Below are 17,404 nucleotides of genomic sequence, written 5' to 3'. Positions count from 1 at the left end.
GATGACTCCACCTTAATCTGCTCAGATCTCTCCCTCCTCAACCTCCAAACCTCCACTCAACTCTGTTTTTCTCTAGTAGAAAAGTGGTTCACTGACCTCAAACTCCTACTCAACCCAACCAAAACCAAATTACTACTATTTTTCCCCAACGTCTTCTCTACCCCAGGAATAGAACTCCCAAATACTGATAATACTACCTTCCATGTTAAATCTAACAATGGGACTATCATAACCCCTGTCACCAGTACCAAATTACTAGGAGTAACTATTGATTATAAGCTCAAATTTGACATACACATTACTCAAACCGTAAAATCTGTGAACAAAAAACTTGGATCCATGTACAGAATAAAAAACTTTTTAACTCCTACTGCCAAACTAACCATTGCCCGCACACATCTCCTCTCTACCCTCCTCTATGCCTCCCCAGTCCTTTCTTTCCTCAATAAACGTGAACTAAACATGCTCTCACTGGCCTATAACCACATTGCTAGATTCATAACCGGTTCTCCATATCGCACCCACCACTGTCATAACCTGAGGCAACTTGGCTGGTTGGAACTGCCCAACCTTCTCAAACTCAACCAACTCACTGAAGCATGTAAAATAATCAATCAGCCAGATAGAACCCCATCTCTTTCTAGCATATTCATCCCTTACACTAACCTAAACAGTCTCCGATCATCCAACAGCACCCAGATCCTAACCATTAAAGCTAATAATTCTGGCGGTGATGCCCTCTTTGCTAACTCCATTGGTAAACCATGGAACTCCCTCCCAAACAACCTTAGAAATACTACCTCTCATAACCAGTTCAAAAGCAACCTGAAAGAATATCTCAAGACACAATGGCTATGCCCATGTCCTGAACCTGACTAACCTAACACATCTAACTTTCTTACCAAATCTATCCAGACCACTATTCCCTTCTTTCTTGCTCCCAACTACTGATCTTGAAATCCTCTTTACCCAAAATATAAGCGGGTGACTCTTGAATTTGTATATATACTATTAGTATATAACATATCTCTGCTATGTATACCAACCGATCTATCTTTGTCTCATAATACTTCTATATAAAATTGTATTTTTTTTACTAATCTTGTAAATGTAACACGTCAACTTGATTATACTTTTTTATAATCTTGTATTTTTTATAACCTGTATTTTTTATAACTTGTTTTTTTCAACTTGTGATTTACCATTTATGTTGGAGCTTTTCTCCTCGGGCCTCTACTGAAAAAGGATATGTATCCAGCTAGACTAGCCCGGTTAACAAATATAAAATAAATAAATAAATAAATAAATAAATGTCAGAAACATTTAAAGTGCAGACTAGATAGGCTGTCACCTTCTGTCATCAAATAATTGCAATATTGTGTTCCTACTCTCACTGTTACTACTACCACATGTTAAAACTATAATGAATGTGTATGTATGTATACACACGTACACACGTACACACACACACACACACACACACACACACACACACACACACACACACACATATATATATATATATATATATATATATATATATATATATATATATATACGTGTGTTTATTTATACACACACGCAGATTCAGATGTATCTACATATACAAACATATATTAAACAATATATAACCATATGTATCCATAAACATCTTTCTCATTTACCTCCATGGCAACAAGATTGTCTCTCAGAAGAATAAAATCCACACCTTTTGTTTCTTTGATTTCCAGCAATTTGTGCAGATGGCTCAGGTCCTCAGATACAGAAGGCAGTAGAGAGAACTTAGACCACCGGGGGCTAAACACAAACAAGGTACACATTATCAAAGTCAAATTTTTAGACCACAGACAATGCTAAATGCATTTATCTTCCATTGCTGCAATTTCTAAAGCAGTAAAAAGAACCTAAATATGCAGACAGAAAATACATTGTTAGTGATGTACCATGCAAAAATCTTAGTCATAGGTACATTTTTCTACTCAGGTTAACAACACTCTCAGTTTTATTACTTCTCCTTTGTTGGCAGTGTATTTTTTTCCAAAAAAGAAACAACATTTGTAAATTATCAAAAGGAAATATGTACTTGAATTAATACATACACACACACACAGACCTTCCAATGATAAAGCCAAACTGTGACAGATCCAGCGACTAAAAGTCTCCTATGTTTATTCAGAGCTTCCTTGTGCCTGGCTTGAACACCTGTGACTACAAGACTTGGACTGCTTCTAAAACCATCTGTACTTACAAAGTTGATACAAGCATTTTCTTACACTTGAGCTAACTATCTGACTGTTATTTAACACTTCTGTGTTTCATTTATTGATTTTGTTGAATTTATCACGGTTTTTCAGCCTGCACTTGTCAAAGAAACGTCATCTGTTTGTTACTTTACTGCTTTTACATTGTTTTAACAGTATTCTGATATTTCCTGGTTTAAGGCTGCAGAGAGCACCCCAGCTATACCAGGTTACATTTCCTTCCACATGTTCAGACCACAAATTGAAGGTGTGAGAATTAAAGGAGGTGGTGTACCAATATTCATTAAAGATAAATACACCTCTACATTGGTTAAACAGCACAATTCCCTTGAATTACTACAGGTGCAATTGACTGCAGGTAAAATCCCTCTTCAGGTCATTGCCAGCTATAAGACCACCTCCATGAATCAGGACATCCACTCAGCCTACTTGGATCTACTTGAGTCAATCAAGATACAACCAAACACCCTGGTTTTGGGTGACTTTAATTACCCATCCATTGACTGGGTAAATTATACGTGTTCTAACTCACTTGCCCAAAGGTTCCTGGACTTTTTATTTATTTATTTATTTATTTATTTATTTTTTAACTCCAGTGCCCTGGACCATCGGGTTGACATACCCACAAGGGGCTCAAACATCCTAGATCTGGTGCTTACCAACATGGGGGACCGCTGTACCACCCCCAGTGTGTGACCATCCCTGGTGAGATCTAACCACAAATCAGTCTCGCTAGAAGTAACTATAACACAAGACCCCCTCCCTTGCAAAAACTAGGCTAAAAAACTTCTCCAAGGCCAATTACAACCTCTTACGTGACAGCATAAATAGCTTCACAGCCTCTCCAGCCCTCTGATGGAACATACACCTATACTGAGTTATACACCAATGCTTTATATGAGTACTTGTAGAATTCTATTGACTCTGTCATACCTGACTGAACTAAAGCAAGATCTTCAAGGAAAAACAAATCTACATGGTTGACAATTGCCATTAATAGGCTATACAATATGAGAAAGAAATTGCTGTCTAAGAGTTGGAAGGAATGGTCTCAAAACTGGAAACATTCTCTCCTTAACTTAAACAAGCAAATAGTACTCCTAATGAAGTCCTACAAAGCTAACTACAAATCCAAAGTAGCTTTCCTAACTAAGGATAACCACAAGGCATTCTTTAGTTATATCCATAACCTCAAAAGTAAGGTCCAGATTTGCACTGAACTCGTAGTAAATGGTACGACATATACAGAACCCATGAATATAGCAAACCTGCTAGCTGACAGGTTCAATAAAAACTTCACTCCTCTGTCCCTGCTACATATACCCCAAAACATCCCTAATACCTGTCTCCCACCTAGTATCTCTGAGGAGCAGGTCTTAAAATACCCTCTCCAAAGCCAAAAGCACAGCCTCTATGGGACCAGGCAACATCCAAGGCTGGGTTCTATATGGTTTAAAACAGGAATTAGCATCACCATTGGGCATGCTTTTCAATCACAGCCTAAGCACTGGCTTTGTCCCAGCAGAATAGAAAACCTCTATTATCATCCCTTTGCACAAAGTGGGTGAATCCACAGACTCCAGAATTATAGATCTACTAGCCTGATCAGCCTCGTTTGCATGGCCATGGAACGAATCATCATGGACCTCATCAACAAAGAATTAGGAAATCTTCAAATGCTCGACCCAACCCAGTTTGTCTTTGTTAAGGGGGCATCATGCCTGTTAAATATGGTGGACTTCTTCAAGACAGTCACAAAAGGCCTAGATGAAGACAAATCTGTGCATATGGCCTATCTAGACTTAGCCAAGACCTTTGACACAATCCCCCACTCAGGCATCATTGATAACCTCACCCTGCTTGGTATCAACCTATATACTGTTATGTGGGTTGCAAACTGGCTCACTTATAGAACTCATACGGTCAAAATAGGGGACTCCACCTCCTCCAGCAGACCTGTAACCAGTGGGGTTCCACAGGGATCAGTTCTGGAACCCCCTACTGTTCAGAATCTACTTCTCCAAAGTACAGGCTAAAACTAAAGGACTGTGGCTGACAAAGTTTACTGATGACTGCAATCTGGGAGCGATCACTGAAACCCCTAGAGATGCAACATCCTGCAAGAAGGTCTTATGTAGACTAATGACTGGTGCCAAAGTCATCATCTTAAACTTAATGCAAAAACAATGCATTATCATCCCCTTTGGCAAGGGTGATGTCCCTGAAAACTACCACATCGCTAGCAATACTCTAAGCAAACAGTCAGTGCTGAGAGATCTGGGCACACAAGACAACAGCAACCTTAACTTAACTCACCACGTCTCCATAGTGGTAAGAAGGATATTTTATATTGCTCATATCATAAGTAATGGCACTGCCTCCAGAAAAAAAGAGGTTATAACCCCCTTGTACTCTTCCCTCATCTGGCCAATAATAGAGTACAAGCCCCCCTTTGGTATGTTCTTTCCAAACACCAGAAGCAATTGGAGAGACCACAAAGGTTCCTTACAAAGAACATTCAGGGTCTTCAAGATTTGTCTTATGCGGACAGACTGAAATCATTGTCACTTTACTCTGTCATACAGACTGCTGAAAGGCGACCTGTGCCTTGCATATAGAGCAATCTCTGACCCAGCTTTATTGGAAATGCTGCACAGTTGTAAGTCAAATGGCACATGGGTCACTCGCTCAAAGGATCTTAACCTGGCATGTGACATCAACAGAACTTGCTGGAGAGAGAGATTTGTCTCACAGAGGTTGTCCCACATTTGGAACAAGCTTCCTATTCATGTTAAACAAAGCCCCTCATTGGCCCTATTTAAGTATAATTTGGACGATTGGATGAGTAACCGGAAATGCACTCTGGGGAGTTCTACCTATGTACCTCTTGGACAGGGGGGAATAGGTGATGATTTTTAGTGTCTGCTTGAATCAGACACCATTGGGAACATGAGTTGAACTTGGCTAGGCTTGTAAAGGCCCTGGGGCCATTAGTCTAGTAACTTCCAATGATCCTGTGATCCTAACTTCCTCTGATAATGCAAAAGCTGTTCTGAGTATGCCAAAATATTTCTAAATTTTGAAAAGTTTTTCTGTATATGTAGAAGTTCTCCTATGTTTGTGCACTTTTTCTGGATTTGTGAACATTTCTCAGGGTTTGTGAAATTATTTCCAAGGATACCTGATACTGCAAGAGTCCTGCCTTTTCTTGTAAAGCATTTGTTACTGCATTTGTTCGTGCTACCCCTACTTACTCTATCTTCAAAAAAACTCTTCACTCATACCTAGTATCCCAGTGGGAATGCTCCAGCTGCCACCCCACATAACTCACACTGCAAAATTTATTTTTCTCCCCTTTTTTATCAACATTGCTCCTTCTAACTTCTCCTCAAACTCATAAACTGTTGTTATTTACTTGCAAACTAGATATTATCCTAGTCTACACCTCTTACTTAAACTTTCTATATATTAATGTTCCTGTATATATCTTGTAATCATTCCTTAAAATTCTGCTCTACCTGTTCATTTATCTAAAACCTATACTGTTTGCAATGTCTGTTCTTGTCGAATCTAATTGTATATTTTCAATCTATGTCATATTGTTATATTAATTGGTCTGCGCTATATTATAACACATGTAAACTTATTATCTACATAATTTTGTAACCTTGATTGTTGATGGAGCTTTTCTCCCCAGGACTCCATTGAAAACGGGTTCCCTTTGGCCCAATGAACTATCCTGGTAAACCAACTGCAAATAAATAAATAAAAATAAATAAATAAATTTGAGCTCAAAAACAGTTTGTTTTACATTAAGAGGGTTTTTGTGCACTCTGATGGAAGCAGAGGGCTGACTCAACCAACCAGAGTTGGAAACTGCTGCTGGAAGGCTAACTGTGTGTTTAACTGATTGGCTTGAGGACCTAGCTGTGTAAACGTCCTTCATCCTGCTGGTATAAAAGTCTTACATTTTTGTGAGACTGTGATCATTTACTGAAAGCTTCCTTGTGCCTGACTTGGACACCTATGACTGCAAGATATGGATTGCTTCTAAAACCATTTGGACCTGCAAAGCTGATAAAAGCATTTTTTTGCACTTGCTCAAACTATCTCAGTGTTATTTAATACTTCTGTGTTGCATTTATTAATTTGGTTGAATTTACCACTGTTTTCCAGCCTGCACTTTTTAAACTGTTTGTTACTGTAGTGCTCTTAGTTTGTTTTAACAGTATTCTGACATTTCATATCCACCTCTGATACTGCAAAAGCTGTTCTGAATTTCCCAATGTTCTCTTGAGATATCCATGGCTTGTACATAAGTAAACCTCTCCAGTTTAAAATCCTCTACAGGAAATGCTTTCCATAGTCTCCCACTGTTCACAGCTGCTCGAAGAGCTGCCAATTTGTGCAGGGCAGCACAACTGCAGGTCATCTAATACTAAACACTCTCACTTAGACCTGTAAATGACTCTCCCCTTCTCCTTGCCATCTACTTAGGATCTGGTATAATGGAGAGGCGCTTCCCTGTCATCTTTGTTTCTGGCCTGCTGGATATGGTCTCACAACAAGGGGATCCAATATCTGTCAGCCTGGGGAGACACAACTGACAAACCACAATGCTTTTGCCAGGGATGGTTTGCACTTGTCACCACTTGGCTTCAGGATACTAGCAAAAACTTTATCTATCCCCATAGTGCCTTTTATAGGCTGTGCCAAGTTGTTAAACCCTCCGACATAATAAAAATCACTCAACTACTTAAAGGTACTGCTGCTCAATGCTAGGAGTTTAAAACAAATGCACTCCCTGGAAACACTCCACACCCTGGAGAACGCAGACATATGTGCAGTCACAGAAACATGGTTCAGAACCATAGAATACACCCCGACTATCAAAAGCTACAATGCTTTTCATACATTTCGATCCCCCTCGGCTCAGGATAAAACAAAGGGAGAAGGTGTCTCAGTGTTCATAAAGGACAAGTACACTGCTAGACTGGTCCAACAACATGATTCACCTGAGCTGCTCCATGCCTAGCTAACCATAGGTGCAACCACCTATCATATCCTTGCCAGCTACAGATCCCCTAACATGAGTCTGGAAAACAGCACCTCCTACCTCAACCTACTGAAATCTCTTAACATTCAGCCTAACACCATACTTATGGGTGACTTCAACTACCCCTCCATAAACTGTGAGGCTTATACAACCTATAATTCACTTGTTCTGAGTTTTTTGGACTTTGTCAATGCAAACACCCTGGAGCAACTAGTTCCCGGCCAAAGGTACAAATATCCAAAAGCTGGTACTCACAAACATGGGAGGATGCTGCTCCCTCTTGTGCATTAACTCCTCCCTGGTAAGATCTGACCACAAAATGATCTCCTTTAGTATTAATCTAGAACACCCATCACACTCCAAACCTGTTAAGAACGTTGCTAAGGCCAATTACCTCAAACTAAGTGACAGTTTATTAAACTTCCAAGCCTCTCTGAACCCAGATGACACTGAGGCCTACTCTGAGCTGTACACAACACCACTGTAAAACCACATTCATAGCTTCACAGAAGAGGCAGTACATGTCCAAGTCAACCTTGTATTTACTGGCAAAAAGAAACCACCCTGGTGGACCCCTAACATAAATAGGTTATTCAACAAAAGGAAAAAATCATCTCCAAAGCCAAGAAGGAACAGATAAAACAGTGCAAAAAGGCACTTGCCAGTCTAAACAAACAAATTAGAGAGCTGATCAAACCAGCCAAAGCAAACTATGAGGCAAAGATAGCCTCCCAAATGAAAGATAACCATAAAGCTTCTTTTAATTACGTCCGTAACCTCAGGGGAAACAGTTAGCAATGTACAGAGTTAATCATGAATGGCAACACTTACATCCAGCCTGAAACTACAACAAACTTTCTGGCCAACAAGTTAAGTTCAAATCCCTCACCCATAATCTCCTACCACATCCAAAGAAATACCCACAACCATCCTCTTACCAGTCCTTATGAGGGAACCGGTTCTTACTGCATTCACTAAAGCCAAGAACACAGCCTCCATGGGTCCCTACAATATTCCAGAATGCTTCTTAAATAGCTTAAAACAGAGTCTATCAGGGCCACTAGAAACCCTCTTTATAACCACAGCCTCTGGACGGGCTTTGTCCAAGAGGAATGGAGGACTACAACAGTCATCCCTCTGCACAAGGAGGGGGACATCATATGACCTAGGATACTACAAACCCATAAGGTTGACAAGTCTTATCCACGAGGCCATGGCAATAACGACATAGGAACTCTCCACAAACTGAACCAGACCCAATTTGGCTTTGTCAAAGGGAGGTCTTGCCTGCTCAATCTGGTAGACTTCTTTCAAAAAAGTCACCAGGGCCATGGATGAGGGTAAAACAGTATACGATGCTTATCTAAACCTGGCCAAAGCTTTTGACACAATCCCCCATTTGGGGATCATAGATAAACTTACTGAGTTAGGCATAAACCTCTGCATCGTCAGATGTATAGCCAACTGGCTCAGTGACAGGACAGGACAGGTGAAGCCACTTCCGATAAGCAACCTGCTACTAGCAGTGTCCCACAGGGCTCAATGTCGGGACCCCTTCTGTTTGGTATATACTTCTCTGAAGTGAAGACCGATGTTGGGGCCCACTGACTCATCAGGTTCGCTGATGATTGTAAGCTGGGAGCAATCAATGAATCCCCAAATGATGCTGACATCCTAAAAACATGCCTAAAAGTGACAAATGACTGATGCCAAAAACCATGATCAGAGACTAAACACTAAAAAAATGCATAATCTTACCCTTCGGCAAATCAGATATCCTTACAAATTATAATATTGATAGCACACCCCTAAAAGTAGACCCAGTGGTGAGGAACCTAAGAACACAGATAGATAGTAACCTAAACTTCGACCACTAGGTTGCTGCCATAGTGATTATGTGTGGTTCAACTTATAAGTAAAGGCATGGCATCAAGATCAAAGGGAGTCATAGTGTCATTGTACTCAGCCCTCATCAGGCCCATGATCGAGTACAACGCTCCCTTCTACACATACCTAACTAGGCACTTAAACCAAGTGGAGTGGCTCCACAGGTTTCTCATCATCACTAAATGCAATCTTGGGTACTGACTAGCACTTCTATGGTATTACATTGGGTTGAAACGGCTAGGCTTAAAATGACATCTGGGTCCACAGGCTAGTAATCTCCTATGATCCTATTAAAAAAAATACAATGCCTAAGACACGTCTTATGCAGACAAACTAAAGGCCCTATCCCTTTACTCTTTCTCATACAGTTTATTGAGAGAGGACGTGTGCTTGACTTACAAGGCATTCTCTGATCCAGCCCTGATGAAAATGTTACATATTCACAAAAAACAAATTAGACAAGGGTCATGCATTCCATGGACCTGAACCTTGTTTGTGTCTCTAACAGAACTTGCTGGAGAGAGAGATTTGTATCCCAAAGGCTACCTTGTCTATGGAATAAACCTCCCATCTTCGGAAAACAAAGCCAGTTCCTCACTCTCTTCAAAACGAATTTGGGTAAATGGATGGGAAAACGTAAATTCACTCCTGGGGTACTGCTCACCTCTCTTATGGACAGAGACAGTCTGTAAAATGACTCAGGGCTCCAACAGTCTATAAAATGACTCAGGGCTCCAACACCCAAAGACCCACTACCCCATTAGTACCCCATCCCAGATGGGGAATTAGGATATAACATTGTCATATCCTGGGTATTACTGGCTAGGCTTGTAAAGGCTCTTGTGCCATTAGCCTAGTAATCACCTATGAACCTATGAATCTATGTCTTTGTTGATAACGTCCATGATTCTTGCCACGGTTTTGCAAATAAGACCAATCAGACTAATGGGTTTGTAGTTTCCAGGATTTGTTGAAGGTCCTTCCTTACGAAGGAAGAAGATGACTGTCACAGTCCTTCATTCAAATGGCACAAAACCTGTCTTAAGACAACAGCTAAATAATGACTCCAGGGGTCCTGATCAGACATATTTTAGACTATTCAGGAGGCATCCTGGGATGTTAACAGGGCCAATTGAGGCCATGTTCTTGGCTTTAGTGAGTGCAGCCAGTACATGCTCCCTAGTTATAATTGGAGAGGTTATGTTTGAAGTGTTATTGGGTGGGGGATGGTTGGGGGCTACAGTTGGAATGGGATTTGTCCACTAACAGGTTAACTATATCACCAGGCTCAGTGAATGTGGTACCATTAACCAGTTCAGCACATTGCTCTGTGCTGCTCTTCAGGTTTCTGACATCACTGTGGAAAGCCTCACGGTCATCTTTCACCTTGGAGGATATCTTAACCGCAAGCTGGGTTTACTTGACCTAATTAGCCCATTTACTTTGATGAGAAAGTTTGCCATATATTTTTTTTCTCTTTTTGTTGTATATACAAGGAGGTTTGTTTCTGGGGGTAGTTCTGGGTTGACTTCTGGTAGGTATAGCAGCCTCTACTCAGCCATTCATTGACATGCTTGTACAGAGTTTCTGACAGCAGTACAGCATAGGCTGGTGTGTTCTTGGGGTTTGGAAGAACACTGAATTTTGACAAACCATCACTTAAAACATGTAATTTGCCTTGGAATAGCTCTTGTTACTGGTTTTAATGGGATTACAAAGTTGATTTTGACTTCAAAAATGACAGTTTTATGGTCAGACCTTATTAAGGAGGACAAGGCATTGGTGGGGGGGGGGGGTGCAGCATTCTCCCATATTTGTATGCATGAGGTCCAGTATGTCGCAGCCGCTAGTGGGTGTATTCACTATTTAGTCAAGGGTGTTTGTGAAGTCCAAGAATTGCTATGCCTATAGATTTGACAGCATGTAGTATTCCCAATCAATAGAGGGGTAATTAAAGTCTCCTGTGAGTAGAGTGTTAGGTTGGTTATCAAGTATATCCAGTAAGTATGCACTGCAAGCTTCTTGGGACATGGAGGGTGACCTACAGCTGGCTATGATATGGTACAGAATTCTGACTATGGTGATCTGCACATGGAAGAACTCCAGCTCGCCATCCTGTTTGACCACCCTAGAGGTATACTTGTTATTAATGTACATAGAGACACCTCCACCTTTAGTCCTTGTCTGTGCAGCTAGTGGTCTAAAAGTGTAGAAAGCACTGAAACCTTACACTGCTGGGGTACTCTCTGTTACTTTAAACCATGTCTCAGTAACCGCACAGATATCTATATCCTCGAATGTTAGGAGGGAGTATATATATATTTTTTTATTTAGGCTCCTGGCATTGAGCAGTAACACTTTGAAGTTCCACTGAGTTCATTTTGATGTATCGGTGGGTTTGTCAATTAGGCATTGCCTGATAAAGGCACTAAGAGGGCAGACAGCCATAGTCAATATTTGAAAACTGAGAAGGGTAAGGTGTAGACCATCCGTGGCAAAGCAACGTGGTCTGTTGACCTTGTCCTCCCGAGCTGAAAAATATTAGATCCCCTTAGAATGACACCAGAAAGACAGACAGTTGGTGAAATCAATCATTTTTTTGCTCACATTGTGGCATCAATCTCAGTGACAGTAATATGATGCTCAGTGCCAGCCTCATTCCAGCCTGAAATACACAGTCTGAAAGCTCCATAATGTCTGTCTTCATATAGTGCAAGGAAGTACATCTCAGGTCATTAACACCTACATGGACTATGATGGAATCATACTGGTACCTGTGGTGTAGTGGTTTGAGTGCATGAATGATTTAGCAGATCCTGGCTCGAGAGAACAACTAACAGTTACTTTCTCCTTGCTCAGCCTGGTTAGAGGGGCATCAGTATACCTTACAATGGAGTCCTCCATGATGAGAGGACTGGGAAATGTGTTTATTTGCCTTTGGGGCTTAGTGTTTTCAGCTTCAATGACAGTGACAGTATATGTGGTGTTAGGTGGTGGGTTTTTTTTGAGTACTTTTGAGCTTGCTGAGACAGAGCTTTGACCAAGTGGTCTTGGCAATCTTTGTTGTTTAGGAAGATTGCTTTTAAGTGCCTCAGCATATATTATTCTATGTATGTTGTGGGTTTGGTTTTGACAACCCTATGTGCACTTGTATGCTAGAGTTTAGCCTCCAGTGTCATTGTGTAAGTACGCCTCTCCCATACCTTGTCTTGATTCTTTAAGGATTTAGTGGTTGTCAGTAAACATGAGACAATTACTACATTGTCTCAAGCTGCCCACATCCACCAAGTTGGGTACAGAGAAGTTAGGAAACTGCATATCCATACTGTCCAGTCCTAGGATTTGTGAGCTACAAGGGGGTGGTGTATTGGGGTTAGAAGGCTATTAAAGGTACTTTGTGGAGACTAATAAGGGTACTTTACTGGTGCAGATTAAGCTAAGCAGAACTAAATTCTACTAACTTTAATGTTTAGACAACAGTGACTTCTACTAAATCTGTAGGTACTGCCACTCAAGGCCAAACTAGCTGCTTTAAGCTTGTTGGCGCACAAGGTATTTGCGTTACATTTAAATGTTACAGTTTTATGGATCATTCTACATAGAAAATTTGCTTTCTAGGTGTTTGCTACCATACAGGGCACTGCTAACCCACGCAAACATTTAAAATTTACAGGAGCACAGAAAAAACATAAAACTAAATAATGGCCCTCTGGCCAATAAAATGAATACACTAGGAGTCCTTTTGTGTATTCCCTAATTTGGATAGACCAGGCAAACACCTCCTGCCACAAGATGAATAAACCCAGTCATCTTGATGTAAAAACACAGTAGAAGAGACCCTCAAGTGCAATGCTAACATTTAAACAATTAGCTGGAAATTCCTTGACGAAGGTTATTTCAAGACAGTAACAGTGAGAGGAAGAACATTTTAAAAAAATTAGTGAAATGTGCACGCATAAACGCAGGAAACAGAAGTGATCACTAAAAATAACAAGTGCGATTTACCAATCAAAGTACTTAACTTTACCTGGAAAGTACTGCATACAAGTAAAATGCCTCTGGAACATAGGCGAGGACTACAACCTGTGCTGAGGTCTAGGTTTACTTAAGAACAATATTGGTTTGCTGGGTGGGCATTCAGTATCATGGGTCCTGAAAGCAATAAAGGAGATTAGTAATGGAGAAGTTAAAGAAACAAACTGAGGTTATGGAGTAATCAAAAATAGAAACCTTGGTCACTCACGGCAGGTAAATAAAATGTATATTTACTGTTAAAAAGACCAAAAGTAAGCGCTTTCTCGGTTCAGCATAACTGCTTCATCAGACTTTGCTTACTTTTGGTCTTTTTAACAATAAATATACATTTTATTTACCTGCCGTGAGTGACTGAGGTTTCTATTTTTGATTATTCCAATTGTTTTACCTTTATTGGTCATTTTCCCTGTGGGAGACTGTTTTAATTTCTTGAGGTTATGGAGTACCTGCAAAGTGAAGAATTTAGAAAGCACCACAACAGGATAGAGCAATAGATATCCAAATTAAGGGGAAGCCAGTGGAACAGGAAGTAACTGGTCAGGTGCCATATGAAGATATCTTGGAGCCTACCACAGGAAACCATTATAAATGTTCACTTGAACCTGGACAGCAAGGGAAGGAACAAGAAACTGTGGAAACTCTGATGCAGTCAGTGTTGAGGAGTGATAGGCCGAGTTCCGATATGACACAGCAATGAATGGCACAGGATGAAAGTGAAGAGAATGTGCCACAGGAAGATGTTACATAACTTTCTATAGAATGACCACAGGAAACGGAAAACAAAAAATGTGCCCTCAGTTTAGAAGAAAATGAGCTAAGAGAAGAGTTGTTTGATTTAATAGAGATAGATAGACATATTATGATCAATGAAAGAAATAGACTGCAGAGGGTCAATAAAACCCCAAAAAAGTCAGACGTTTGATAAAACAAACGGACACAGTAATTAGTTCTATCCACAGAGATCTACGTGATATAACAGAAGTAAAAAGGATATATTACTGTGCAGCCAAATTAATAACAGATACAGTCCTACCACAAGAGGGAAAGGAAGGGGAGAAATTGAATACCATCATGGAAGTATCGAATAGAGAAAACTATAAAGCAATTAAGACAAGAAGTGTCACTGTTAGAAGAGTATAGTAGAGGTAACAGATCAACAAAAATACTTTGAAAGATAGACATGATCTAAAAGCAATGCACAATATTAGAACAGATCAGGATCTATCATGCAGTATAGCAAATAAACTAAAAATCTCAGCACAAGTGGAAAACCTTAGAAGATACGCAGATGACCCAAAAATGTTTTATAGAGAATTGGAAAAAAAGGTAAAGGGAACTGAAAGACCACCAAAAAAGAAGAAATAGATATATTTTGGAGAAGTATTTATGAAGACCTGTGGAACATAACAAAGATGCTAAATGGACAGAAGTAAAAGAAAGAATAAGAAGTTTAAAAGTACAGGATATGAAATGGGATGAAATAACAGCCCGAGAGATTGAAACAAAGTTAAGAAAAGCCTCTAACTGGAAAAACCCAGGCCCAGATGCAATACCTAACTTCTGGTTAAAAGTATTAATATCTTTGCACGAAGATTTAACCATGAGTAAGAACTAATTTATATGCACACCCCGAAAAGACACCAACCTGGCAAACAGGAAATACAATGCTCCTACTTAAGAGTGAACCTGCAAGCTACCTTAAAAATTATAGACCCATAACTTGCCTTCCAATGATGTATAAACTATACACTGGAATTGATGCCAATAGAGTTTATAGTCATTTAGAAGAAAACTCAATTATGGCACTAGAACAAAGGGGCAATAAAAGAAAGTTATATGGAATAAAGGATCATTTGTTGTTAAATAAAGTCATAGTGGATAACAGTAAAAAAAGGAAAAATCTAAGTATGACATGGACTGACTACAAAAAAGCATTTGATAGTATCCCACATTCATGGATAAAAGAGTGCTTAAAAATGTCTAAGATACATCCTACACTGATCAACTACATTACAGTGACTATGAAACATTAGCAGACCACTCTGCAATTAAGCCATGATAAAGGACAAATTATTATCCCAGAGATAAAAATTCAAAGGGGGATATTCCAGAGTGACTTTGTCACCGCTGCTAATCTGTCTTGCCCTTAACCCATTAAGCTGTCTACTTAATAGCTTAGGCCATGGCTATAATTTGGCTCCTAGAAAACAACAAAGTGTAAAGAATTCTCATCTTCTCTTTGTCCATGATCTAAAACTGTATCGCTCATCAGATGAGGAACTCAAAGCACAACTAGAAGTTGTCAAAACTTTGTCAGATGATACAAGTATGTCACTTGGTCTTGATAAATGTGCAAAAGCAACCTTTAAAGCAGGAAAACTGCAGCATCAAGAAAACAACAGTTTGGGACAAGAATGTGATATACAAGATCTTGAGCAAGAGGGAGTGTATAAATATTTGGGAAGTGACAAATGCGAATAATACTTGGTAAGGGATAGTTTACAAGACTTAAATAAATCCTGAAAACAGCTTTGACATCTACGAACAAAATTCAAGCTATAAACCAATTTGCTCTTCCTGTCCTAATTTACAGTTTTGGAGTGACTGACTGGCCTCAAAAGGTGTTGGATAGATTAGACAGGAAAACAAGAGGTATGCTTCATGCTCACCAAATGATTTATAAAAATCAGTGCATACCAAGACTGTATATTCCCCATTCCGAAGGAGGGATGGGCTTCCTTGAAACTGATTACATGTATAGATTTGCAGTTGTGGGACTGCACACATATCTGCTGACCTCACAAGACCCAAACATAGTGAAAGTTTTGAAACATGAGGAGAATACATCTAAGATGACTTCTCTTCTTAATGTAGCAGAAGCATATTGGCATCAATCAGGAATGGAAATCAAAACAGAAGTAGACAAAATTGAGGCAGCAACTGAATGTGCCAAAAAACAAAAGAAAGAATATAAGGTAAAGTTCCAGATGAGAAGACAAGAAATGTGCAAAATGCATAAATATAGTTACAAGTATAGAAAACTTCTGGAAGAACCTCAGGTTGATCAGGAACGAACGCAGGAATGGTTAAGGAGAGGTGAATTCAAACCAACAGACGAAAGATTAATATTGGCGACCCAAGACAGTGGGCTATGTACATGTTGGTTGACAAAGTCCAATGAACATGTGGGAGAAACAGGCAAATAGGTTTTGTAAACCAGAACTGGAAACAGTTGCACACCTCATTGCTTGTTGTGACATACTAATGGGAGAACGACTGTATACTGAAAGACATAATAATGTGGCAAGACTGTTGCACTGGGGATTGTGCAAACATTATGGTACTGAAGTGGTTGAAAAACACTGGGAATATGAGCCACAAAGCATCACAGAAAACTATGAAGTTTACATCACATGGGCTCACCCATTACTAGCAGTTCAAAAGATAGATGCTAGAAAAATCAGATATAGTAGTCCTTGAAAAGAAGACAAAAGTAGCATCGATCATTGAAATCTCCACACCCATTGACTACAATGTCTTTGTACAGAAAGTCATAAAATATCAGGATTTGCAGGCAGAAACGAGAGCAATGTAGAAGGATACCCAGACAGTTCCAATAGTAGCAGGAGCAATGGGGCTTATAAAAACAGAATCTACAATAGTATTTAGATATGTTATCAATACATGTAACCCAGTATGAATTGCAGGAGGAGTCATTACTGGGCACATTGCAGGTGCTGCGAAGAGCACTTCTGGCTGACATCAAAGATTGAAACCGTGCTAATTTCATGAACTTTAATTATACTTTGACTTAGGAATGGGGTCCATTCCTGTAATGGTATTAGAAACTCAAAAGAACTGGAGAAATTACAAAAAGTGAATTAAACTACAAGACTTTGGCACATCAAAGTTTAAAATACAAACAACTTTTACAAGTAATTCTGCTTGTGGAAATAGAAGTGCAGAATAATTAAGGTCCCTAAACAAAAAAAAAAAAAGTAAAATCTCTAACAGCATGTTCCATGCAAATGGGTGAGCTTTTTCAGCAGAGGTGGTGATTCACCCATATGTTTGTGATGTCAGTACTGTAGGCAGCACCTGGTGGAATTGCCAGTAGCTTACAGTACCAGTACCAACAAACAGGTGGAGCTGTACTGCAGTCTGT

General features: G+C 39.7%; 1 protein-coding gene across 2 annotated transcripts in view; it reads right to left on the bottom strand.

Moving 5' to 3' along the window:
• The window catches only part of ACP6 (acid phosphatase 6, lysophosphatidic), a 725,976-nt gene that overhangs the window by 300,756 nt on the left and 407,816 nt on the right, over nucleotides 1-17,404 (bottom strand). For both annotated transcript variants that reach the window (XM_044072107.1, XM_044072108.1), the window contains exon 6: nucleotides 1,665-1,797. In XM_044072107.1, the coding sequence (XP_043928042.1) occupies nucleotides 1,665-1,797 (133 nt within the window). The remainder of the gene's footprint in view (nucleotides 1-1,664; nucleotides 1,798-17,404) is intronic.

This window comes from Protopterus annectens, chromosome 5.part0, assembly GCF_019279795.1.
Source record: "Protopterus annectens isolate FY-2018-M chromosome 5.part0, PAN1.0, whole genome shotgun sequence".
Classification (NCBI taxonomy): domain Eukaryota; kingdom Metazoa; phylum Chordata; order Ceratodontiformes; family Protopteridae; genus Protopterus; species Protopterus annectens.
Note: the sequence above shows the minus strand (reverse complement) of the source record. Positions and strands in the feature narration are given on the sequence as shown.